General features: G+C 35.0%; 2 protein-coding genes across 3 annotated transcripts; one reads left to right on the forward strand and one right to left on the reverse strand.

Moving 5' to 3' along the window:
* Window positions 1-189: 189 nt before the first annotated feature.
* On the forward strand, window positions 190-21,808 carry LOC129568347 (cryptochrome-1-like). 2 transcript variants are annotated; one of them, XM_055446052.1, is made up of 14 exons: window positions 190-963; window positions 1,088-1,528; window positions 2,853-2,874; window positions 3,385-3,478; window positions 3,547-3,682; window positions 3,876-4,060; window positions 4,124-4,165; window positions 4,548-4,721; window positions 15,142-15,323; window positions 15,393-15,496; window positions 15,587-15,762; window positions 15,843-15,877; window positions 15,980-16,160; window positions 19,704-21,808. In XM_055446052.1, the coding sequence occupies exons 2-14, from the start codon at window positions 1,269-1,271 to the stop codon at window positions 20,459-20,461; spliced, it is 2,349 nt and encodes a 782-aa protein (XP_055302027.1). In that variant the 5' UTR covers window positions 190-963; window positions 1,088-1,268; the 3' UTR covers window positions 20,462-21,808. The 2 variants fall into 2 exon arrangements, with proteins under 2 accessions (XP_055302027.1, XP_055302028.1); XM_055446053.1 differs by having other exon boundaries at window positions 190-1,528.
* LOC129568345 (uncharacterized) lies at window positions 21,418-26,789 on the reverse strand. The gene is made up of 9 exons (XM_055446051.1): window positions 25,944-26,789; window positions 25,599-25,666; window positions 24,941-25,517; window positions 24,234-24,846; window positions 23,801-24,168; window positions 23,245-23,726; window positions 23,120-23,179; window positions 22,681-22,978; window positions 21,418-22,543 (listed from the first exon to the last, which is right to left on the reverse strand). Exons 1-9 carry the CDS (start codon window positions 26,032-26,034, stop codon window positions 22,032-22,034), a joined length of 3,069 nt encoding a protein of 1,022 aa, XP_055302026.1. The 5' UTR covers window positions 26,035-26,789; the 3' UTR covers window positions 21,418-22,031.
* Between the last annotated feature and the right edge of the window lie 606 nt (window positions 26,790-27,395).

Here is a 27,395-nt window from a genome sequence, read left to right on the forward strand (position 1 = left end):
TAACGCAATCATATATTATATACGTAAATTTACTCGTTGTATATATATATTATGACATACGTACATTCACTCAAAAGTCACGTGTAGCAAGCTGTGCTCAAATTGTTGCCTGTAAACGATGGAATAATAGATTTTCCTCCCGCTTCGTTATATTCACCATTCGGAACATGATTTGCGTCGCGTATAAGCAGTGGCATCATTGCACTGAACGTGTTCAACGTGCTTTTCAATTGTGTCCGTTTCTTCAACAATTGGCTCTGTTTTGTTGGTTCCCATGTCAAGCCAATTTCAGTCTTGTAATGACGGCGTAACGCGATGGTTGAAAGTAACGCGTCCAATATCTCTCCATGTATTTTGTTCAGCGTAGTGCGATTGTTCTCGAACTGGGTCCAAGACGCTAATATTTTTCAAAACCATAGGGAATGTGAAATAAGTAATATATTTTTTGCTACTAGCAGCTGCTTTACCCAGTGAAAAACTTCCAAAGTCTGCAAAAAAACTAAGTTTCTGATTATAAAACCGTATTATTTAAGATGTAAAAAAAATATTATATAATTGTGCTATTTAAGCAAATTCATTAATGTCCCCTTTTATGGAATTCTAAAAAACGCTCCGCAAACGAACGTACGTAAGACAAGTGAACATGTGAATTCATGAACATCTTTATGAATGACATTGTGATCAAAAGTTGTACATGAAAAGTAAAAAAAATGAAAGTGCAAAGTAATTAATTTTAACCTACCCTGCGACCTGATATCTCTAGCGGTCAAAACGCTGTACGATTGAAATTTAATACATTGGATTTTTCAAGTAATGAATTTTCAACCGAATGTTATGCAATTATAAATTTACACTTACATCCAAATCGATGAATTGTTGAAGAATGAAGACGTGATTATAAAACGCAGGAAATATATTTGCATTGAAAATTATCTTCGGTTTATAACTAATAAATCGTGTATTGTAAGTGCCATGAATTTATTTGTGAAATGTCATTTGAATTGAAAAATGTGCCATACACAAATTTTTCTTTTCAATCTGAAGTTTGCAAATTTACATAAAATAAATTATTTGAAATGTAATACAGGGTTTCTCCAAAGTGTATGCTTTGAAATAATTTTATACACAGCCTTCTAGGCTTATTACAAAGTGATATTGTGATCCTAGAAATGTTTCTAATGTGCTTGTGAAAATTGCAAGTGTTAAAATACAATTTCGAAGTTGAAGCTATTACGTTGCTCGTGCAACTTAAGTGAATTGATAGCAGAATGATTGCCGTTGGTGTCAACACAAAGACCGATCAGTTGAAAGTCGGACCATCGAATTTTCATAATGATAATATAACTATAACTCCGTCGAAAACTTTGCACAAAGAGAGGCACATGATTCATTGGTTTCGTCGAGGTTTACGGCTGCATGATAATCCTGCATTGTATGAAGGTCTTCGAAGCGCGGTCACATTTCGTTGTATTTTTATTATCGACCCGTGGTTTGCTGATAGCTCAAACGTGGGAATCAATAAGTGGAGGTAACAGTGGAAATCATGAAATCTTAAAGTTAGTTTCTAAATAGACGTGCACCATTTTTGCGGTTTATTAAATTAATATTGAAGATTTTACTGTTTCGCTTCAACTAAAATCACATGGGCAGTGAATATAAAGATTAGGTTTATACAGTCAAATGAATTACTCTCCGCATAGAGTATCACATTTTTGTTCTCGTGACTAACATGTGCATGTGTTTTGTGTATTGTCATTCATATCGATTGTACAATGTACATACCGTTACCTGACGTCAATTTTTTCTACACATTTTATTCCAACATTGGTGTTCTATTCAGTATCGTTGTAATTAAATTATACTGTCCAAATACGTGCTTCCAGTGAAATTTGCTGGAGAAGAGATTCCTTATTCTTATTATTTATATTTGTTGTTGATACATTTCAATGATCGAAACTTCTCGTTTTCCCTGATATGACGTAAAATATACTATTCATAATGTATAGTGACATAGGTGGATTTCCGTGGTGAAGGAGAATACGTGGTTGGATGTATTTTTGTAAGCCGTGAAGCACCAAAAGTGCTTCACCAAGACCGACATATACACAATCATACTATTTTCCCTCGATATTATACAACTCAATGAAATAATTCAAAGATTTTATGTCAAAGAGAGCCTGCTTTTGGAAAATTTCCTTAAATGCGATTCGTAGGAGCTACATATTATATAATCTGTACTACAATAAAATGTTGCAAAATGAAGTGGCCACACAGATTCAGGAAGCCGCCATACGAATGCCGACTGCTTGAATTACAAATGATTACGCTGGAAGAGCGGAGAAAGATAGCACAAATATTACTTGTCCACAATGTGATATGTGGAAATACTTCATCGAAATACATATTGAGCAAAATAAGTTTTAAAACACCGCGACATTGGACAAGAAACTCAGATTTCCTTTCATTACCGACGCATCACAATTGCTATTCCAAGTTTGAACCTATCAATTATATGTTGAGTATATACAATGAATTTTATAAATACTTTGTTCCTATCAAACCGCCTAATTTACCAGATGAATGTAATATTACTACTATTCCGAATTGTGATACTTATTTAATTGATTTTAACACAAGTACAAATACTGTAAAACGGAGAGTAGCTGACTATTTTAAGAGAAACAGAATTTGGAGAGAGTAAAGTCAAATAGAATTAATTATCCCATTGCAAATATTGTAATTATAACAAGATTTATTTATGCTAAATAAACCACCCCCGGCGAAGGAACGCTGTATGGTGCAGAATAATAATAATAAAAAATAATAAAATACATTTTTTTTGTCTTTTTTAGATTTCTACTACAATGTCTCGAGGTAAGTAAATTGATACTGGTATGAATAGGCCGTTCTTCTCCATGTTCACCATCGACTTGGTATTCAGTGTGGTTCCATGATCATCTTATGTGACTAATATTGATTTCATTCAAGAGTTTTTAGCTTTTACTGGCACGATTGGTGCCATTTATACCCCCAATGAATCGATCTATTTTATTGAAAATTCGAGTTCAAAGATCTAGTATCTCCGAAGATTCATAATTTTTTTTGTTCTTTTGCTTATATTCAAATGAATCATTGCGACAAAAAAATTCCCTCAGAATATTTTAGTTTTAAAGTGCAACATAAAGTTTTTTTTCATATGAAGTTGTTGTTATAAACTCTATATGAAAAAAATTTCATATTGCACTTTGAAACTAGAATATTCTGAGGTAATTTGTTTGTCGCAACGGTTCGAATATTGATCTAATCAATTGAAAAAAATGATCTTATCAATGAGTGAAAAAAAAAATTGAAAAAACGAAAACTTATTTGAAGAAAATTTTACAGGACCTAGATCAGAGCCTCAAAAAAATCAACTCCAGACTGTTTGTTGTACGTGGTCAAGCAACAAATGTTCTTCCTCAGTTGTTTCAAGAATGGGGTTAGTTCGATGGAAATTCTGACTTTTTTCTTGTATTTCACAAGTCTTTTTCATCAATTAATGCCTAGGCACCACATGTTTAACATTTGAAGAAGATCCAGAGCCGTTTGGGAAGGAACGTGATCAAAAAATTATCAAAATATGTAGAGATTTGAATATTGAAGTCATACAAGTTGTTTCACATACGTTGTATAAACTTGAAAAGTAAGTTCCAATTTTTATGGATATTATTACACTTTTACAACTTGTTGTGACATAAGGGAAGATGTTATGTGCTTTTCTGTAACTAACGGATTGTGATTTTTCTGTTCAAAGTGGATCGTTTTATTATTTATGTTCACGAAATGAGCTACCACCATTTGGCTGTGAATTTCAATTCAATTTCCCATATTTTTAGGATCATTGAGGTAAATGGGAACCGCACGCCGCTTACGTATAACCAGTTTCAATGCATTATCGAATCCATGGATCCTCCACCAGTTGCAGAAATGGAAATTACACAAGAACTACTTCAAATGGCAACAACACCTTTAACAGATGACCACGAGGACCGATTCGGTGTTCCTACTTTAGATGAACTGGGTAGATAGATATTTTAAAGTTAAATTGTTCTTACCATAATCTAATTTTGAAATACCTGTTTAGGCTTCGATACTGAGAATTTGAAACCCCCTGTTTGGATTGGAGGTGAGATACGAGATAGTATTTGATTTTTAATGCTTTGCGCTCAAAAATCGTCGTCGTTTGGATATTTTTGAGTGCATCACACAACGGTGTTTTGAATTGCCATTGAATGTGGTGTTGTTAAACATTTTATCAAACGTTTGACTAAACATTAATATCACGTAGTGATTTTTGATAAGATACCAGAGATGACTTTAGCGCACCCGAGTATTTTTGATGTTTTTTCGTTCTAATTTAGCTTTATGGCCAATTTTTTTTAAACTTTTGGAGATTTTTTCTCTATATTTTACTATAATAAATGTGGTTTTTCAAAAACTGTTCCTTGTTATAAAGTCATCTCTGTAAGATACTGAATGAAATTTTACCATTTTTCGTTTGGTCGAAGGTGAGACTGAAGCTTTGGTACGTTTAGAGCGACATTTGGAGCGTAAAGCTTGGGTGGCATCGTTTGGACGACCAAAAATGACGCCACAGTCACTGTTGGCTAGCCAGACAGGACTATCTCCCTATCTACGTTTCGGGTGTCTGAGTGTCCGTGTGTTTTATCATCAATTGAGCGGCAAGTTATGTTAATTCATTCCATTATGTTTGTATTTGTATTTACCGACACCGCCAAGTACTGGCAAAATATTTTGGTTTTGCAGAAAAAATGAATCTGATTAGATTTCTATTATAAGCAAATAATATATTATTATTATGACCTCAAATAATAATCACCAATTCAATGGATGGCTATATCCCAGTCATTGTTTCCAAATTCACAATATAAATATGCAAAATCACAGGCACTTGAGCTCTAATTTGCTTGTCCATGAGCTTGTCTTTGATCTTGAGGTAGTCTGTGTGCCGTAGTGTACGTACGCTATCTCCAATTGCGATGTCGTTGCGTACATTGGGACAATTTGCGTTCCCATTCACAATATCATACATGAATACGAATGAAGCATTCATTCTCCTACGCTCTAACGGTGTCATGCTCAAAGCTCAAATGACAGAGGTATGGATTTGGGTTTGGCCGGAAAAGAGTGCAAGACTGTTACATAAATTTAGAACAATGAACAATCATTAGCAACTATCAGTTCTAGCCTCGTTAAAAACCTGGCTCTTTTCGTAAATAATATCTTTCGATCTCGACAGGGACAATTTGTCAATACTTTATATTAAAAACTTAGACATTTTCATGTTTAGTCATTCGCTTATTCATAAATTAGTATTTTTCTTTTGGCTAGTCGGGAACTAATATTTGCGACAAACAAATTCCCTCAGAATATTTTAGTTTCAAAGTGCAACATGACATTTTTTTATATAGAGTTTTCAACATATGAAAAAAATCGCATGCTTCAAAACTGAAATATTCTGAGGGAATTTGTTAGTCGCAACGGTTCATTTGAATGGGCATGCGGAATGATGAAACGTAATTTTTTTGTAAAATGAAGTGCCGCTGAAAAAAAATTCAGTAAAAGTGCCCCACAAAAATATAAACAACACGTGAATTCGTTTTCATGCAAAAAAATTCATGTAACACTTTTACTGGAATTTTTTTTACGGGGCGGTTCAAATTGAACATTTTTCGTGGGGCACTCTTTCATACAATATTTTTCGGTGACGTCACTCGCATTAATCACAGACTAGCCGAATCGGAATTTTTTTGCAGATAATGATTCTGTTAATCATTTAGTTGGCTATTAAAATAAACTTGTCACAATTTAGTTTGGAGCATTGAATCTTCAATCATGTTCACCCGAAGGCACCTTATCAGGTTTAATGATCACTTAGTAGTTATGAGAAGGCATTAAATCTAAAGATGTCTTGAACAATTTAACCAACTCATTATGTTCGTCAAACATCTTTTGTAGCCCTGATATTTTCTCTTTTAATACCGCTCATTGCAGCACAACGATGATCTATTTCTAATTCTTTATCACCGATGAAATAAATTTGTAAAAATTTTGAACTTTCATTAGGTGGTTTCAGAAGGGAATTTTTTGATAAACCTGCCCTTGAACTATGAAATTTGGCATGAAACCTGCATACTTTATCACATTTGTAGCAACAAAAGATGTCATTTGAAAGATCACGTTTTATTTTTCCTCATGACGTCTTCTCATTTGAGTTTTTATTGTTGTTTTTTCAATTAATGACTTTTTGTGTGCCATTTCGATTTTTGTTCATCGGATAATTAATACCAATGGTTACCGTGGAAATTTCAAGTGAGAATTTTGCTTCGTGCGGCTGAAATTTGTGATGTTGTGACAGGCACAGACAAAGAGCCGAAATCGACCGATGCGGGTTATGATGCCACGAAACACACGGCATGGACGAAACGTGATGTGAAATCGCAGAAAATCATTGCAACGAGTGTGGTTGACGAAGCATTGCTGCATATCATCAGTTGTGAGACATCGAAGCAGATGTGGGACAAATTGCACAGTGTTAATGAGCAAAAGTCGGAATCATGTGTCCATTTGTTTGGCTGCGTTTTTCTCAAAATTGGATGAAATTGTGCAACAGCTCCGTGATTTGGGTGAGACATTTTCCGAACGCCAATTGATATCGAAAGTGTTGAGAATTTTGCATGCGGAAATGAGTCATTTCAGTTTAGCCTGGGATTCGACAGCCGAAGGAGAGCGTACATTTTTGAAATTGCGAAAACGGCTTATGGTCGAAGAAATACGAATGTCAAAGGCTAGTGATGGATTCGATGTGCAACAGTCAGCGATGCCGGCACGAATGGCAAATCGATCGATGAAACCGAGGGAGAGAAGAGTTTTGAAGTGCTTCGAGTGTGGTACTGAGGGACATTTTCGAAGAGATTGCCCGAATTTGAATAAGAAAAAAGGAAATCATGATGCGATGATGGTCCCGCGGGCGTATAATTACACTAACAACAACATCATTTGCAAAATGAAATTCGTCCAAAACCTGCTGACACGGAGTGAACGCGCTCACTTAACAAAAGCACTTGTTCATCTTGCCGGTTTGACAGCTAATGTCAAATCGACTTCTGTTTCAGTGTAGTTTTCTGTTCGAACGTAAGCGTTTTCTCAGTATGGTCCGCAAAATTAAAAAAACAATTCTGCCACGAACCAGTTTCTATTTTGAATCTAACATTTTGTGTTTTTTTTAATTATGTTAACTCCAATATATCATAAAAAACCGTAATTTTCTCTCATACAACTCAATTGATAATGAAAGAAAAACAATTTTTTTGAATACGTTAAGCCCGTATTACTACCGAAAGAAAGCAACTTTTTTGTCTTGTGTGCCAGCGGCATATTTGCACAATTTTATTTGGCAGAATCGAAACATTTTTATTTATTTAAAATTCAAACATTATTATTATTTCACCACACAACACAATGACGACTATGTTTGACACTGCATTGAATACACTCATCAATGTAGTTCCCGTCAAAATGTGTGGCGTTGTTGGTTTGACGTTTAATGATCGAGACTATCACGGTGGCATCCTGAGCATGATTGCAAATGGAAGAAACGATTGGTTTCTGGATTCGTGTGCCACGTATCACATGTGTAGCAACAGAAGCTGGTTCATGAGCTATCGCCTGCTTGAAGTGAAACAGGAGGTGACGGCTGGCAACGGCGAACCGATGAACGCAATTGGAGCCGGAGATATTTTTGTGTCGATGTATGATGGATCGAAGTGGAACGACGGTATTGTTCGCAACGTGTATCATGTGCCAGGCATCGTAGCGAATTTGATCTCAGCCGGTCAATTGAGTGAAAACGGATTTGAATTGCCGTTGAATCGAAGTGGTTGCGCAGCGCGATACGCAAAAATGGATTGACGGCCACAGTGGGAACTCGACACAAGAATTTGTTCAAATTGACGATGAAAGTGAAGTCACAAGTGAAAAATGTTCGACCGATTGAGAGCAAGAGAGAGAAAAGTGTCACGAGCAACCGATGTGTTTTGCCGAGAGTGACAGTGCGTCTCAATGTCGATGAGAATGAGAGTGACGTGAACGAAAGCGAAGAAGAAGATGTGTGCGGCAGTAGCGATGAGCGTGGCGGAAACGATGAAGCGTTTGAAGAGGCCAGCGGTACGAATGAAGCGGACGATTCGACCATCCAACACGATCGGATGAAGAACTTGACTCGGATGAAGAAGATGCCGAGAAAGCGGACAGAAATGATCGGCGGACGGACTTGTCGAAAATTTGGAAGAAATTCTCCGAGCTGATGTGATGGTATGAAAAATTTAAAGAAGTCAAATTTTTATTTTGTATTTGAAGAAACGAAAAGCAAAGACGTTACAAAGCGGCTCGGTACTGAAAGCGAAAACAAAATGTGAACTGAACTTGGAAATGTATACGAGAAACAGAGAGAGAATCGCATGGCGACGAATTGAATCAACATTTGGATTTTTGTTTCAATTATTTAAATTTTTTTTCGAGTTATTCATTTAAAGTTAGATTTTTGATTCATTTAAAGTTTGAATTTAGAGAGAGTTGAATTTTCATTGTATTTTGAATTGTTTGGAAATTAACTGTTAGATTTGAACGAGAAAACGAATTGTTGGTTTGTTAGATTTAAATTAGATTGAGAGAGAGTATTAGAAATAGCAATCGAAATGTAAATGTGAACGCATCCTAAAATGTAACATGAAGTTTGACATTTGACAGATGACTTGACTTTGACGTTTGATTTATCAATAAACGTTCTTCTTGTTATTACACTCAAACCGACTGGACGTGTTTCAATATTCAAGCCAATATTTTATCAAAAAACCATTATTCATTATATATCTGTATCTTTTGCTCATTTTCATTCAAGTTCAAGCCCAGACACATCGATTTATCCCGAAAATTCACGCACTCTTCTGTCAGTATGCATAGGAGAATTGTCATGGATGAAACAATGTTCTTAATACTGCCGAATTAAGCTTTAATAGAAGGCAATGCCATTTCATCGAGAATTTCTAAATGCGCTTCGTCCCGTCCATAATAATTCCACCGAGTGCACAAATTTGTTCTACTCATTGAACATGTCAGTAGATACTTAACCTCACTTTGTCAATCAAAAACAAGAAAAATGTTAGCAAAGAATTTTTGAGCAAAAAAAAGAAAGTTCATATTCTTTTTCGGTATTTTTTCAAACGTTTCTAAAATATGAATAATGTTTTTAAAAATGGGTTTTCATATTAATACACTAGGTATATTTTTATAAATAATTGAAATATTTTTTAACCAGAATGCTTGAAATATGTACTCATGTACTTATGCATACTTTTGGCGCGTTCCGCAACGAATGACAACCGACTACGCGGTCCCCGTTGTAGTTTGACAGTTCGGGTTCACCGCTCTGCACTAAACACGGGCGAAATACGAAGAGTGAGAAAATCTTTTTCGCACAACAGCAAATATTCATAACACGCTCGCACCGACTCAGTGGAGACAACCAATACCAACGCAAATCAAAACAATTGATTCGTATTGGTTCGAATAAATCGTCTCTCCAATGTGTTACAATTTCGCAATGTTTTTTTTGTCATTTTTTGACTTTTTGTGGACTCTTTTTCGACGGCGGTAATTTCTGTCAAAAACGTACAAAATCGGTAGGTTAAATACATATTCTTAAAGAAAAGGGTTCAATTTTTTTCGGTGTTTCGTATTTCTGCGTTTTTAGGCACTACATGAAATGTAGAGTCTATTGATTTAGTCATGTTTTTTCGGACAAAAAATTAAGCCGCATTTTGTGGGCGAACGGGTTGTCCGATTTGCATGTGCTACACATCGTTGGAAAGGTCTTGGTTGGCGGAAGTCCGTAGGGGTATTTTTGGGACCATCTCCGTCCATCATGGTCATGTTAACGCGACTCAACACCATTTTCACATATGAATAGTCAATATGGGTATCATATGAAAGGCCTTGGAACGGCGATGAACATGGACACCATCTCGGTCCATCATGGTCATGTTAATACGATTTACTCAACAAAACCCGCCGCACACAAAGCAGTAGTGCAGCCGTTCTATTTGCACTTCGGATGTTCGCTTATACATCGCTCGTTCATCGTGTTTCTTATGCGCCGAACGCTCCATAGCAGCTCATTCCATCACTGTAGCCATACAAACTTTGCCTATGTTTTCATTCTCTGCATCTTCCGTGCGTCGTATGGAACTCAGCTTTGAGCGTTCGGCGCATACATACACACACATGTCTGTGTACTGATTTCGTTCGTACGAAACACGATGAACGGGCGATGTATAAGCGAACAACGCCGAAGTGCAAACAGCACGGCTGCACAACTGCTTTCTGTGCGACGGATTTTGTTGAGTAACACCATTTTCTCATATGAATAGTCAATATGTGAAATGTGAAACGACAACACAGTTGTCACTTGTCAATATGGTGACTGGAGTGTATATGTATATCCGTTGACTGACGTAAGATGGCGCTGTTGATTGCGAAGTTTCGAACTTCAAATGGAAATCATTCATGCAAATAAAATATTGTGCGTTGAGAAATAGAATTTGCAATTTGATTCTAACTTTTTTTAATAGAAGATATTTTAGATTATTTTGTATCGAAAAAAAAATCAGATTCATAACGGTTTCGTTTATGGCGCTGGTAGCACTTCGAACTTGATTTTTCGTTCAACATCAACCGACTGAAATGATACCTAGCGGATATGCTGGCCCTTTAAATTTTATCCCAAAATCCGCATTCGCCTTTAAAAAGTAAAAGTTGATTGAAGCTCTACATTTCATGTAGTGCCTTTTACACCTTAGTTTGTTGTACAACAACAAACTGAAAATAATATATATGAGACAAAATAAGAGAGGAGCGGAGCGACGCGACCTTGTTTTCTGTGTTTTGGCGTTTTCATTTTCTGTGTTTTATACGAGAATCATTTTTGCATGCTTGAGAAGAAAGTGGTTGCTTCAAGAATTATCATTTTTATTAAACCTGACTGTTTCGAGTGTTCACAATGGGGTATAAAAATGGATATTTTTTAGTTAGTTGCTCTCGTCTATTATGAGAATTTGACAAGTAAATAATTTAATGCATAAAAACTAACCGAAACACGGAAATAGCCGAATATCAACGGTCCAAAATATCCTTACGCAAACGTGTAAAAAAAGAAAGGCCATTTGAAGCGTTTAACATTTAATTAGCGGCATCAATGACTACAAAAGTCATGACTTGTTCAATTTACCAGTGTTCATCTTTTCAAATAGGTTTATTTTCACGATTAAAAAAGATTTTTATTTTGGTTTTCGTCAAAATTATGAAATTTTGGCAATGGTAATAAATTCAGCAAATCCAAAACCGTTCAGAGTTCAGTTTGCATTGCTTTTGTCCTTATCGGAAGATCACTGACTTGAATAATGAATGACGTTTATCTGACAAATGCCATTTCCAACATTTGGGTCAACCTTATGACGAAAGCATTTACTTATACTTGTAGAGAATTGCGTTACAATCTCTTCAATAAAGGGATTTGAGTTTCAGTGAAGGTGTTATCAATAACTGAATTTTAATGGTTCAAATTTGTCTTTTTATATGTATAAAATAGTTTACTTATTTCTGGTTTCTTTGAATTGATGTTATTGTTAATTTAGTTTACATAGTTTGAATTAGTTTTAATTTGCTGATTTGTATATTGCTTTTCATTAGAATTATGTTATTAATATGTGACTCACATATTATGTGACAAAAAAGTCCGCCCGGAGAATGTCACATGAATGGTTTGGAGCGAAAATGTAATACAGAAAAGTTGAGCGGAAAAATGTCAAATGAAAAGGAATAGCTATATAGTTTACTATACAGTTTACCAGGGCCTGTCCCAGATAGGGCGCAAGTGGTGCGTTGCACCACCGCGCTGGGGCGCCGAAAACGCGCGAGAGCGGAAACTTGTGCAAACTGGCGTTCAGTTGCTTAAATTTTCCAAAAATACGTTGAAAAATTCAGGCGTCGAGAGCGCCGAATGCACCAAAAGCATTTGATCAGCTTATATATATATTGAAGTGCCACTTGTATTTAAAGCGCTTTTTACCAGTTTAAAAATATTAAACAATAAGATTTCAGTATTTATTCAACCGACTACAAAATGTATTCAGTTATTTTGAGCACCCTTTTCCATGTAATTCTCAGTAAACATGTGTATTCAAGCGCTATATTTTTGAAATGACAAAAAATTTTTGTAGTTTGCTCGCAGTAATGTATAATGTTTTCAATAAATCTAAAATGCAAATTTTCAGTATTACATAAGGTTAATTTCGTTGGATTTTTTTTTCGTGCCTTTCATATATGAAGTTCATAATATGAACGATACACACAATAGCGTACAGAACTTTTCTAACAAGAAAGTTACTCGTTTTGAAACAATTTTGAGTCTATTTCATTTCATCCTAAGAAAAGGGCGCCCTGGCAATTTTGCACCAGGGCGCAAAGAGCGCACGGACAGGCTCTGCAGTTTACTATATAGCTATCCCTTTTCCGCTCATTCATCATCGACATTTTTCCGCTCAACTTTTCTGTATTACATTTTCGCTCCAAACCATTCACATAATATGTGAGTAACATATTAGTAACATAATTCTAATGAAAAGCAATATACAAATCAGCAAATTAAAACTAATTCAAACTATGTAAACTAAATTAACAATAACATCAATTCAAAGAAACCAGAAATAAGTAAACTATTTTATACATATAAAAAGACAAATTTGAACCATTAATAAAAAGAATTACATTGGTAATCCCGAACTTTTCCGTACCGTTGGCCTGCGTTGTCCGTAGGTACTTTTGGTTATTTTTTGTGGATTTTCTTGAAATAAAGGCAGTGAAAATATAATAATGAAAATTGAGAGGTACCCGTAAACCAATTCCTATTGGCTTCAAACTTTCTGAGGTTTCATTTTTTGGAGAAAAAATAAAATTCTGAAAGTTTCATCTTGATCGCGTTTGCAGAAGTTTGGTTTTTGGCCCTCAATTTTTTCCAAGAAAATGTTGGCCGAAATTGAGGACAAAAAATCAAGTTTCTGCAAATGTGATCAATATGAAACTTTCAGAATCTTATTTTTTCTCCAAAAAATGAAACTCCAGAAAGTTTAAGCCAATCAGAATCGATTAACGGGTACCTCCCATACAAAATTGTCCAAAAATCGGTAATTTTAGTCAAAATTTCAAAAAATTTGTATGGGAGGTACCCGTAAATCGATTCCGATTGGTTTCAAACTTTCAGAATCCTATTTTTCTCCCAAAGAATGAATTCTCAGAAAGTTTGGAGCCAATCGGAGTCGATTTACAGGTATCTCCCATACAAAAGTGTCAATTTTTTGAGGTTTTTCTTAGGGCAAGTACCCCAGGATCAAATCGAAAATGGCTCATCTTCGAACTTAAACTAAGTTTTTTGAATACAAAACTTTTGGCATTTCCAGATTTTGATTATCTCAATTATTTTTTGAGTTATCGTGTTAACAAACAGCTACGACGACAACGACGACAACAACGACAACGACAGCACACGAACGGAAAAGTGTCTCAAAAAGTGGTTTTCTACGCGTTTTATGAGTTTTTATGATGATCTAAGCTAATTTTGCGAAAAAAGTTTTCGGGACCAATTCCTATACTTTCCCTTGACACGGTGTGTAAGGAAAAGTAAAATTCAGTTATTGATAACACCTTCACTGAAACTCAAATCCCTTTATTGAAGAGATTGTAACGTTATTCTCTACAATACTTCCAAACTATACCGTATAGATGCCGTTGGAGCATTGCTGAATATTTTCCATTTACAGCGCACTTTGTTGGTACGGATGCTCTCACCTACTGCAATGTCATTACGTACAGTAGGACAATTTGCGTATCCATTCACGATATCGTAAATAAATATAATATATTTATAATTGATGCATTTACTCTCCTTCTCTCTAATGATGTCATATTCAGAGCTTCGAGTCGTTTGTTTTATTCGTTGTTATATATAACAACTATATTTGTTATTACTTTTACGTACACACCGTGTCAAGGAAAAGTATAGGAATTGGTCCCGAAAACTTTTTTCGCAAAATTGGTTTAGATCAACATAAAAACTCATGAAACGTGTAGAAAAGAACTTTTTGATACACTTTTCCGTTCGTGTGCCGTCGTCGTTGTCGTCGTTGGTGTTTGTTAACACGATAACTCAAAAAATAATTGAGATAATCAAAATCTGGAAATGCCAAAAGTTTTGTATCCAAAAAACTTAGTTTAAGTTCGAAGATGAGCCATTTTTGATTTTATCCTGGGGTACTTGCCCTAAGAAAAAACTCGAAAAAATGACAATTTTGTATAGGAGGTACCCGTAAATCGACTCCGGTTAGCTTCAAACTTTCTGGGATTTCTTTTTTTGGGAGAAAAATTAGATTCTGAAAGTTTGAAACCAATCGGAGTTGATTTACGGGTACCACCCATACAAAATTTTCGATATTCTGACTAAAATTATCGATTTTTCGACAATTTTGCATTCGATTCCGATTGGATTCAAATTTTCTGAGGTAATATTTTTCGGAAAAAAATTAGATTCTGAAAGTTTCATGTTGATCGCATTTGAACAAGTTTGATTTGTAGCCCTCAATTTTCGTCGAAATTTCATTGGAGAAAATTGAGAACCAAAAACCAAACTTTCGAAAATGCGATCAATATGAAACTTTCAAAATCTTATTTTTTCGCCAGAAAATGAAACCTCAGAAAGTTTTGAGCCAATCGGAGTCGATTTATGGGTACCTTCCATGCAAAAATGTCGAAATTTCGACTATAATTGGCCGATTTTCCACTGCCTTTATTTCAAGAAAATTCACAGAACAAACCAAAAGGACGGACAATGGTACGGAAAAGTTCGGGATTACGAATGTAATTCTTTTTATTTTTATTGGCGATTTGTACATTTGAAAGGACGTTTTATATTTAACCAAAATTAATGCAAAGGGTTAATTTAAATAAAAATTCCACCTGTCATGCTTTTTCCAGATTTGTATAAAAAAATAAAGAAAGCACATCCTCCATTGTCTCTACATGGCCAATTATTGTGGCGGGAATTTTTTTATTGTGCGGCAACTAAAAACGGTAAATTCGATCGAATGGAGGGTAATCCAATTTGTGTACAGATCCCGTGGGACGTAAATCCAGAAGCATTGGCGAAATGGGCAAATGTGTGTGATTATACAAATGATTATAAAAATTGGTTGTGTAATATATGATATTCAATAAATTGTATATAGGGTCAGACAGGCTTCCCCTGGATTGATGCGATCATGGTCCAATTGAGGGAAGAAGGTTGGATACACCATTTGGCGAGACACGCTGTGGCGTGCTTTTTAACACGGTAAATTTACAATTCTTGCATAACCACACACATCATATATAGCTTTCGAGATTTTTAATTTTACACATTCAATTAATGCTTTTAATTAAGCGGAGATCTCTGGATTTCATGGGAAGAAGGGATGAAAGTTTTCGACGAGCTTCTGTTAGACGCAGATTGGGCCGTAAATGCAGGAATGTGGATGTGGCTGTCCTCGTCGTCATTTTTTCAACAGTTTTTCCATTGTTATTGTCCTGTTCGGTTTGGTCGAAGAGCAGATCCAAATGGTGATTATCAAAAATAACCGAATTATATAGTTTCGTGTCTTATTTAAATGCCTATATTCCTTGATATATGTATATGGTAGGTGATTATATTCGCAAGTATCTCCCAATTTTAAAAGTAAGTATTGACCGTTCCTACAGGAATCACATGCGCAGCGAAGAATAAAAAACATTATACATGAATAAAAAATCACAATTAAAATTTTTTTGTTCCACACAGAATTTTCCAAGTAGGTATATCCACGAACCATGGAATGCTCCGGAAAGTATTCAAAAAGCTGCTAAGTGTATTATTGGACGCGATTACTCTTTACCGTTGGTTAATCATCCGGTGGCGAGTAGAACAAATATAGAGAGGATGCGACAGGTCTACAACCAATTATACAAATATCGTGATCCGAGTAAGTTTGCCTAATTGAACCGCCATGAATAAAATCCAAATTTCTTGGTGATTGTATTTGACCTGTTATTTATTAATAATGGAATTTAGTTAGTTCAGTCAATGTACGTAAAAATCAAACTAAATCCTATATTGTATAAAATTAAAAGATCAGGTTTTTCATGAATCTTGGAGCCATTTTCCTGCAAAAATAAATATTCAGCCAGTTTATTGGTGGTGTTAATAAATAAATTTTAGCGAAGCATTTGCAAAAAGAAAACATAGATTCATCGTATGAAAAAGTTAAGTTAAGTGCTCAATGGAGCAGCGGCACACTCGTGGATTTAGCATTTCACTTGCTTTGGCGATTCGCGAGTTGCCGAAGCATCATAAATGCAGTGCACTCGATATTTAACGTGAAAACGTATATACTATATATCGCAAGTGAATTGCTTACGCGCTACGCGCAAACGAAATCATACCTCGGCCAACTTCGATGTACCGAATATAGGTTTTCACGTTAAATATCGAGTGCACTGCATATATGATGCTTCGGCAACTCACGAATCGCCAAAGCAAGTGAAATGCTAAATCCACGAGTGTGCCGACAAGTCCGCTGCTTCATTGAGTGACACTTTGGCACGTTATAATTTAAAATAAAGAAAGAATCCAATATGTGTGTACTCCTTTTATGTGTCACATTTATAATGCCAACCGAATGCTGTTCCATTTTCTTCTCCGAATGATAAGAAATGTGACGTAATAGCCATTTCTTTTTTGTAGACAAGCAAATTAATGTTTGTGTTCATGATATTTATTGCACGTTATTTTCGCAATGTGCCATACAAAGCCAAAGCAGACGGTATTGGCAATTTTCACATCATCGGCGAACAAGGAAATAAACACGTCGTCCACTTCATCCACTATGTCATTGATGAACAACAAAAGCTTTCGTACCGATGTGCAGCGATGTCATGCTCAAAGCTTCCAGTCGCTTGTTGTAGTCGGTGATGTTGTAGCCGTTGGCCGCTGTACGGTATTCTCTTTGGGCGAACTGGGTGAACTTTCTTAAGACGCTCTCAATTTTGTCGATATGTACGGCATAAGTTGGTAGCCTAACGCGATGTTTATGTGTCAGCATCAAACTTTATTCTAATCAAGATCGCTTAATAAACGAAGAAAAACGACACGCAGCACTCTAGGCGAGGGACACTCAAAACAGTCATCGTACATATATTGAGCGGGCACTATCGATGCGTTCATTTGTGTGAGTGCGATTGTATAAACGAGAATGTTCGTGTTAAATATGTGTACGATGACAGATTCGAGCATTCCACGCGTAGAGGCGTCTTGGCGTCTTACGTCAAATCTTTCCCATGTATTTGTATACGAAGAAAGCGACCTTGTTCTAATTATGCAAGTACTCATTATAATTGAGACATTGCGACAAACAAATTCCCTCAGAATATTTTAGTTTCAAAGTGCAACATGAAATTTTTTTTATATTGATTTTACAACAACAACTCCATATGAAAAAAACTTTAGGTTGCACTTTAATACTAAAATATTCTGATGGAATTTGTTTGTCGCAATGGTTAAATTGTCGCATGCGCATTGTGAGATCCATATAAATACTCCACATATGGACCCCAAATTTAGTTACAGTTATTATTATTATTTTTTATTTCTTGTTCATTTTTAGTGTGGCGATTCAGTTGAGGAAACCTCTGTTTAAAACCTCATAAAAGGTTATGAAAAAGTGTTCTATAGGTTTTTGGCTCCTACAGTTACAACTTTTTATTTTATTCTATTTTTATTCTATTTAACACCGCCAATACTGGCTGAATTTAATTTTGTACAATATTAGTACATATATAATTTGTAGATATAGTAGTATTTCTTGATTGGCATAAAAATGTATTCTATAAAAGTTTTGACACAAAATAAACTAATACATCGAAATGAATAGGTAGCCGAATTGTAAACGGCCCAAAAAAGCCTAACTGAAACGTGTAAAATGAAAGGCCAGTAGAAGCGTTAACATTGTAGTGACGGCCTCAATGACTGCAAAAGTCATCATTCAATTTATCAAAAGTTGATATATTGAAGAAAAGTTTTACGTCTAATCTCACAAGTCTCTGTTGGTAGTTAAGAATTTACAATTTAGTAGAGACCGAAAGACATAGAATCAACTTATTTTCGCAAATACATTGACACAAATTTATGTGCAACCAACCTCTGATAATAAGTTGTCAATATTTTATATTGAATTTTTGGCTTTGTTCGCTGCGTACCGACGAAATGAAGTTTTTCGCAACTGGTGGAATTTTTGAATTGATCAGCCATGATCAGCCACTTTTTGTTGTGGCACTTGAGCTCTGATTTGCTTGTCTATGATCTTGAGGTAGTCTGTGTGCCGTAGGATACGTACGCTCCCCCCAATTGCGATGTCGTTGCGTACATTGGGACAATTGAACTGCTGAGAATAAAAGGCTGACGATTGCAGGTTTTTCGCAAAAGCGGGATAAAAATCAGTCGCACGCAAAAGAGACATTTCAAAAGGTTGCACGCAAACGGAACATTTTATTCTGTCGCATTTCGAATTTTCAAGCCGTGATTACAACAACAATATACTTCTCTCTTGCGTGCAACCTTTTGAAATGTCTCTTTTGCGCGCAACTGATTTTTATCCCGCTTTTGCGAAAAACCTGCAATCGTCAGCCTTTTATTCTCAGCAGTTCAATTTGCGTTCCCATTCACGATGTCGTACGTGAATACAATTGATACATTCACTCTCCTACGCTTCAACAATGTCATGTTCAACGCCTCAAGTCGTTTGTTGTAGTTGGTGATACCGTAGCTATTGGCCGCTGTACGGTATTCTCTTCGGACGAACTGAGTAAATTTTCTCAAAACGCTCTCGATCTTGTCGATATGTACGGCATAAGTTGGTAGCCATACAACGTGACAGTAGTAGTGACTTTGGAACCAATATTAATTTGCACATTATCATATGCATATTATTGCAGGGCTTAAGAATCGCACATGCAGTTCACAGTACAACTCATTTCGATTGAAATTTTCGTTAGAAAAACTTTGTCCGTCCGTCCGTGTCCGATTGACAGAATTAGTTTCATTGAAATTTTCGGACAAATTTCGTACAAAAAGTGTCCATCCATCCAAAAACGTGTCCGGGCACCCGAAATGTCCGAATGTCCGGACAAAAAAGCGTGTCCGAAAGGAAAATAGTGAAAAAGTCGTTTTTGTCCGTGTCCGTTGACAGCTTTAAACGACTGGTCGGCTCATAGGAAATTTACCAGTATTACCTAGAAAGGATTGTTGAAAGAGATGATGTTCTATCATCATAAAATTAAACCTATATTCATGAAATTCCCATTTTCATTAAAAAATGAATAATGGCTAATTTTGATTGATATATCTCACATCATCCTGATAATATGATGAATTAAAAAAGGAAGAAAATATTGTAAATATCCATTTTTTTGTTTCTGAAACAACATTTTAAAAAAATTGATCTGTTTGAAATACATTTTATATTGTTTAGATATTGCCAAATCAACGATCGTACATAATAAGGACTATAATTCGACATTGAATTTGATGGATTCTCACGTGTATTCAAGAAAAATGAACTACAAAGACCTATTAGACACCGATGAATGTCAAGTGAATCAAATAAGTGATGAACATCATGAACATAACCAATTCTTGGAAAATGCCCAAATTGGTTCAACCAGTGAGCAAAAGCATAACAAGAGAATCAAAACTTTGATTGGCAATGAAACAAACGGAAACTATGTAGCACAGAACTATCTACATGGGGATCAAGATGAACGATTTTCATCAAATCAATTAGAAAATACGCAAATTGAACAGCAGGACACGCATTTTAAACAAAATTTGTGCTATGAAATTTCACGAAATGATCAACTAAATCCACCCTTCTGTGGAAGAAACGATCTAGAAAAGAAACATTCAAATCGAAAGGATATAAAGAGTGATATAAATTCATCATCTACATATAATCATATAATTATAGAAGACAAAGCACATAATATTAATTCAAATGCTGATACTACAATTGGAGCTGCCCAGACCAATGAAGTTAATGACTTGGAGCAGCATTTCAATGGTCGTCTGCAAACTCAAACCATTGCTCAAACCTACAGTCCACCTAAAGAAAATACGAAGACTTTATTGGTAACATATTCACAACTCTCAAATGAAACGCTCAATGGTGCTTCTAATCAGCAATGCGAACATTCATTTGGAAAAAGCTACAAAAATCATGAACGTGAATAAGCGAAAACATTCAGGATCGTTCCAGACACAAATCATCGGTTTAAGTGACAATTTTTCGAAATAAACATTTGTAAAACAACTATTTTAGCTTCTGTCAAAACGAAAAAAATTACATTTATTTCAAACAAAAAAAATGAGTATTTAGTATATCTTACAGACACATCCAGCTGGATGGTCATTACAAACAGTTTTAAATGTAAAAATAATCGAATTAAATAGAATAAAAAGAGGACTAGAGGTACGTTATTAGTAGTGACCTGTTTGATCAAAATAAATAGAAAAGCGAATATAAATACCAGTTGAAATATTGCACCCATTTGAATGAATAAAAAAGTAGAATAAAACAAAAAAATACGATACAAGACACATAAGACATGAATGAAAAGAGCTACAGCATATTTAAATATTTTCATTTTAGATGACATCAGAATTTAATCAGAAACGATTGAAATTGTTTCCAAAAGGAATTCTATGAGTGTTGAAATGAACTAATAAATAGCATTGCTTCATGCCATATACATTATACAGTCATAACTGGTCCTCCTCTCAAATCTCCGAAAAAGTCCGGTAATTTATTGGAAAAATCGGGAATTTGATGGGGAACATCCTGATTATTGCTTTATTTTAATTCTTTTATTGCACTAATGACGAACGATGATCTCTCTTTTCAACATTCCTGTCGTAATTTCCGACAAAAATGCTAAAACCAAGGAGAGTAATTCAAAGTCAAATGTCAGTTGATAAAAAAAATAATTCAACATAATAGTTGATAGACACACAATTCTAACTTCGATTATTCGAAATAGTGTTATAAAGTTGTCCACATTAAGTCAGCACCTTCTCTTCACTCTAATGAGAAATATGCCCAAAAATGCTTACAATCTATAATAGAATAAAATAAAATAAAATAAATAGATATAAAGTTAAATTAATTCTAAACACACTCTGACTGGAAATTCTATGAAGAAATCTATGGTTTTTAATTGTATAATTTTAGTTTGAAAATACATTCTTCACGTCGATTTCATGTGCGTGATCATGTGGTTGAAGTTTCGGAAATCCATCATACATCGAAAAGAGATTTTTAAGAAATATTTTGAATGCTTGTTCTTTAACTTATACGATACAATTTTGGCGATTTCGTACGTGATTCCACATCGTTTTTTTGCAAATATAATCGCATGATGTTTGTTTTGTTATTTTGTTTTTCTTTGCGTTAAAACTTACAATTCAGTATATTTTTATGTTTTAATCGTAATTTTCGAACAGTTTGGATGGAAAATTGTTTGAGAAATGTTTATTATAATAAAGTTCTGTTTGTAGTTTGATAAATTCTTTGGAAAGAGATACACTTTTTTTTAATAGAAAATGCATTTAAAGTAATCCAAGAATAAATCTAAATGACCGAATCGTTTGAATTTTTCAGAGGCATTGAGAAGCATTGCACATGTTTTCTTCGGTACTATTATAGAAAATGTTCCAAATTTAGTCTTCAGTTCTCTTTAGCAAAGAGTCTTTGCTTTATATTTTACTGACGTAGTTCATGCTTTTATTTTTTTGCATTGTTGTGCTAAACTACAACACTTTCATCGATGTCGTCAGTACACATGTCATCGTTCAAATCTGAAGCCTCATCTAGCACATGATCCCAAATGGTTTTGAAGTCAGTGCTGTCAACCTTTTCTTCCATTTCCTCAAGACGATCATGGAATTTATTCAAAAGTTCTTTGTTCATGACACAGTTTCCATTTTCGTTGTTCATAGTGAAACCATCGACGTCGTTATCGCTACTGAATGGGCTGTGGACAAGTACAACATTACAGTTGAGTGCATCATCACCAAAAAAACAGTCATCAATAATGTTATTCAAACTGGCTTGTGTCGTCATATTAACGACTGACTGCTTTCGGTTATCACCAACTAAATCAACCGTAGATCCTGCCTCAAGCAAGCTCATTTCATCTTCACTCGTATTTGATATTGCTTGGATTGGATGTGAAGTGCTCAACATAGTTCGAGATATCGATGATGTCTTTGCGTCACCGCTCAAAAAAACATTCTTATAAATTTCACCATTCTCACCTGTTTTATAAATAAAAATTTAATTCCATAAGAAGTTACAGTCAACACATGTTGGAAATAAAGCAAAACTTAGAAAATTAAAAAGAAAAACTTAACATATAAATAAATTTAAATGTATACGATCACAAAACTTTTACCATTATCCAGCGATGCGATGTCTGATGAAGTCTTTTTTGGCTGAATATTATTCCTTTCGTCGGTACTAGACTCATTTGTATTACTACTTTCAGATTGCGCAAAACCTTCTGCCGACGCCTTTGTGTACTTTTTAAGCTGTGCAATGAAATTTCCATCACTCCAAATATGTTCTTCTTCTTTGTGCACTACTCTTAAATGTTTTATCATGCTTGGTTTACGCTTCACCTCCTTTCCGCAATATGGACATTTGTACGTAATATTTTCATGGACTGTTCTGTGGCGTTTCAGTTCATACTTCTGAAGAAATACAAATTAATAAATATTAGATTTTATTGAGTTGATTCGGTATATTTGGTACATGTACAAATGCACATACACGTCAGTATTGGAAAATACTATAATAAGTGATAATATTTGGAACTGCACAAGTCAACATACCTTGTTGAACTTTTTTGAACAGTTGTCACATTTGTGCATCTTAATCTGATTATTAGGAACCTGAAACCAAATAGAAAGTTAACTCGAAACAACTACGTCAAATCATTGGACATTCCAAAGCTTACCAATTTCGAATGATCCAGTAAATTAGATCCATTGGACTGCTTATTGGATGTTTCAATTTTCTGTTGCTTTCTGTCATTAACCGATTTAGAATGAGTATCTGTCGTATTGATTTTTTTCGCTTGCGAAAATTTGCCTCGTTGTGAACCAGAGTTACGTTGCTGTGGATCATCACCGTCTTTGAATCTACCCGACATGGATGATGTCTGAATGGTCTGAATGCTTATTAGGGGTGGTATGGGAATATCGCTGGTTGTGCCATTGCTTTGGACATTACCATGGCCAGATGCCTTTTTCGCTCCGTTCAGCATATTATTTCGTTCGTTCAACTTGGATGCTAAAGCCTTTGCCGTCATCGGGTTTACTGGAGAGCCCGTGTGTGTTATCGATGAATGACTTTCGCTCAAATATGACCTCTTGTTGGATGAACTTTTTGAATGGCCATGATTTGAAGTGGAACGTTTGATTCCAGTCAAAATTCTCACTGTAGAAATAAAGTGATTTCCCATTTGTAAATTATTCGTATCAAAATTTTAGTGTTATATTACAAGAACGAACCTGCGTGAACACTTCGCAAATGCTTGTTCATGCATGATTTTGACTTGAATTTTTTGTCACAAACTACACACGAAGAAATTTCATTGTCTTTTTCAACATTCGATGCACCGTCAGAAGAGCTGATTTCAAGTTTATCCAGTGAAACTGTTTGTAGGTTAGCAACCTCTTTTGCTATGGGCATGTTATTTCCAACGCATATATTATTCAAGTCAGATTCAAACGATGTGTCTGGCATAGATGCTATAGCTCCCAACAGAAAACCATCCTGTGAATTTTTCTCAGCATCCGAAAAGTCAAAATTCTCTTTGGAATCATCTTTGCCTTTTTTGATATCTTTTACCTTCTTCTCACTTAAGATGTCTGCGTTGCTGTTGGAATAATAGATGAGATCAATTTTTTGTAAAAACGATTCGCATGTATGTATATTATTTACCATTCGCCGGCTGATACATGTATCTTAATGTGCCGCGTTAATGACCAAGAGTTCGAAAAATATTGCATGCATACAACACATTGTGGCTTTTTCACATCTGACTTTGGGCATTTGTGAATGTGTTCCTTCAGTTCAGTCTCGTGTTCGAACATTTTCATACATAAACTGCATAAAAAGCAACTATGCTGAGCGCGAACATGGCGATATATGTTGGTCATGGTAGAGTATTTCTTGTCGCACAATCGACATGGATACACTTTCTTTTCATCTTTGTCGATACCATTCTGGGAAGCTGAATTCGAATAAAGATGCATGTCAGAACCAATACTATCATTGGATGTATTCAAGATTTTCTCGAGTTTTTCGGTATCATCCTCATAGCCCATATATTCATTAAATTCTGTTTCCGTAGAAAATGTATCATCTAAATTCAGAAGTGAGTTGGAGAAATGTGAGTCTTCATTCAAATTGTTAGTATGATCCATCAATGAATTGAACAAATTATTCGGACTCGATCCGGGACAATAAGTGTTGGTTGCGTTGTATGGATGATTCTCATAGCTCACGTACGACGATGGCTTGATTATCGTTTTAATGGAAGGCAACATAATTTCTACAATATTGGATTCTTATTAGTATTAGCAATCGCAAAATAATTGTTGAATTTTTGCAACAAGTTTTTCAAATAATGTTTTTCAAGTACGTACCGGTTCGGTTTGGTTCATTGTCATAGGCTGAATAGTTATTGAATAAATGAATCTCAGGCAAGGCAATTCCGCCTCGACTGAGTACATTTTTTGTGACAGGATATGGACTTTCGTGCAATGATGGCATTTTCATACGTTCACCGTACTTTGGCGAATACCAAACTTTGAGTATGTCACCAACATCCAAGTCTTCGATGGCTGCGAAGAAAATTTCGTTATCTTCTTCATACGCGATAAGATTTTGCTCGTTTGCGTACAGTGCGGGATCTACATGAATCATCCAATTGCAGTATTTTTCATTTCTAGTATCCAGATGAATATGTCGTACTTTGAACAAATCTCTTAATTCCGGCATATGCATTGCTTCCACGTCCAGGCTTACTGTACCGAATATTTTTAGTGGGAATTTTGTGTTCTCCAGCGGTATGTACGATTTTGGTGCCAATAATGGCCCGAAACGGCAACCTTTGGCAAATTTTTGCACCGATATGATGTGTGATCCAGTTTCATCTTGGTAAATTTGCAAACCGTGCGGTACTGATGACCATGACAAATTATCCGTGGAAGTATCTTTGACCTTATTTTTGCATAAAACGCCGATTAGATTTTCCAAATTTAGATAAGTCTACGAAACAAATTTGAATTAAAAGCAACTTACGTGTTCCCCCTTAGATAACACTGGGCACATATAAGTTGCATGATCGGATGATGAGCAGAAATTACATGCTAAATCACGAATAAATTTGGATTAATTACATTGAATATGTTCCATATCCATAGAGAAATAATGTAGTTTAAGACCCAAACGAAAAATATGCATTCTTATTAGATGTGGTTCAGAAAAATATTTGTAAGGCATCGATATCAGGAAAACTCATTGACAATAACAAAACCTAACCTCAAATTTTGTAAAGATCGGATACGTGAAAAAAACATACAATTATTCTTTTAATCGAATGATATTGATTGCCTTCAAACTAAATACGAAATTAATGATACTAACAATTTTCCACATTTTTAATGTTTTGAAGTGTCGCAAGAGCATTGAAACAAATGTGTGAATTCAACAGGCTCTCACTAGCATCCACATTCATAGTACTTTTTATTAGCTGGTAATATCTGCAAGAGCTATGTATTTTGCAACTGCTTGATTTCAAGGTATCATAAAATTCACCACTTTGATGATATTATACGTTTAAATTGATTTCAAAACACATTAAACTCGCTACGTATCAATCCAATCGATCGATATAAACCAATGTTTCCACTTTCACTTCAACAATGAATGCTATTTATCCAGCTAGATGTCAATGCAAAATTCATTACACGGCTCTGATCACTTAAGAACAAACGTAAAAGAGAACGTGTTTCCACTTCGGCATTTCAGATGATTATTTCAAATTTTAGAAAAATATTTGCGAGAATACTGACTCGCACGAATAAACAAATGTTTCCAATAAGTATTAGATGTTCCTTTACAAATTCCAATGTTTTCATCAAGATGTATGATAAAAAATTTTCTCGTTTATCTGTTCACTTTTTCTATATTCTTATTCTTATTGCGAACACAGATACACTCATCCTGTTTGACTCTCAAACATACATAAAACAAACGGTATTAGTTTTTCATTCTATTTTTGATTATTGTTCGCTCTCGCTCTTTTGCATTTCACATCAGATAGAGTCTTATAGGATGCTGAACGGATTCATATTGAAACGAGAGCAAGAGAAAGGAAAAGTCGAAAAAGGAAAGAGACACATACGTTAAATGTATATACAGCATAGAGGAAAAACGATAAAACGCATCACTTAAAATAAGTATAGTAGTGTGAGTGTGCGCACGGAATGCTCATAGCGTTAAGCATGTGTATAGTTTGTGTCTTGCTAACGGTCCAGTTGTACGATGGGATATTGTTTGTTTACAAATCATTTTGACTTATTTGAGTGAAATTTGTTGCACATATTGCTTAAATTGGTCTCTCTGATTTTTACTCTTTTATTGAAGAAATGAGGCTTTTTCTGAATCAGTTTCATGCCAAACCACATTTGATTTAAAGAACTTTGTTGGTATTTATTGTTGCATTTCATTTATAGAGGAGAAAAATTAAACACATGTGTGTGTTTCCATCAAAATAATGATTGAGTGAAAAAAAATTTCACTACACACAACATAGAGATTGAATTTAAGGTGTGCACTCGAGTTTAATTTTGGTCTATTTGGATTAGGAACAGCGCGTGCGCCTGATTTTTTTTCTTTTCTGTTTGCGTTCAGAACCATACGTATGCAATGACTAACATTCGAATTCATTCCAAAATTCAGTTCTTAGCCATTAATAAATGAAATAAAATGATTTGTGTTTGGTGCGTCAGCACTGAACGAAATGAGGAATAATGTTGAACCATAATTAAGTGTCCGTTGTTAACGGAATTATAGTGTACCTGTCAATTTTGATTT

The sequence above is a fragment of the Sitodiplosis mosellana genome, unplaced genomic scaffold (genome assembly GCF_009176505.1).
Source record: "Sitodiplosis mosellana isolate CC-2019 unplaced genomic scaffold, AAFC_SMos_1.0 Smas_scaffold_18, whole genome shotgun sequence".
NCBI lineage: Eukaryota > Metazoa > Arthropoda > Insecta > Diptera > Cecidomyiidae > Sitodiplosis > Sitodiplosis mosellana.

Excerpts from the sequence above, each read along its gene's own strand:
- LOC129568347 (XM_055446053.1), top strand. The coding sequence starts at position 1,269 with ATGATTGCCGTTGGTGTCAACACAAAGACCGATCAGTTGAAAGTCGGA. Across the intron at positions 2,875-3,384 it reads TTCTACTACAATGTCTCGAG|GACCTAGATCAGAGCCTCAA; the intron begins GTAAGTAAATTG and ends AAAATTTTACAG. Across the intron at positions 15,878-15,979 it reads AGTATCTCCCAATTTTAAAA|AATTTTCCAAGTAGGTATAT; the intron begins GTAAGTATTGAC and ends TGTTCCACACAG.
- LOC129568345 (XM_055446051.1), bottom strand. The coding sequence starts at position 26,034 with ATGAATGTGGATGCTAGTGAGAGCCTGTTGAATTCACACATTTGTTTC. Across the intron at positions 24,169-24,233 it reads CATGTATCAGCCGGCGAATG|CAACGCAGACATCTTAAGTG; the intron begins GTAAATAATATA and ends TTATTCCAACAG. Across the intron at positions 23,727-23,800 it reads TTTGCGAAGTGTTCACGCAG|TGAGAATTTTGACTGGAATC; the intron begins GTTCGTTCTTGT and ends TTATTTCTACAG.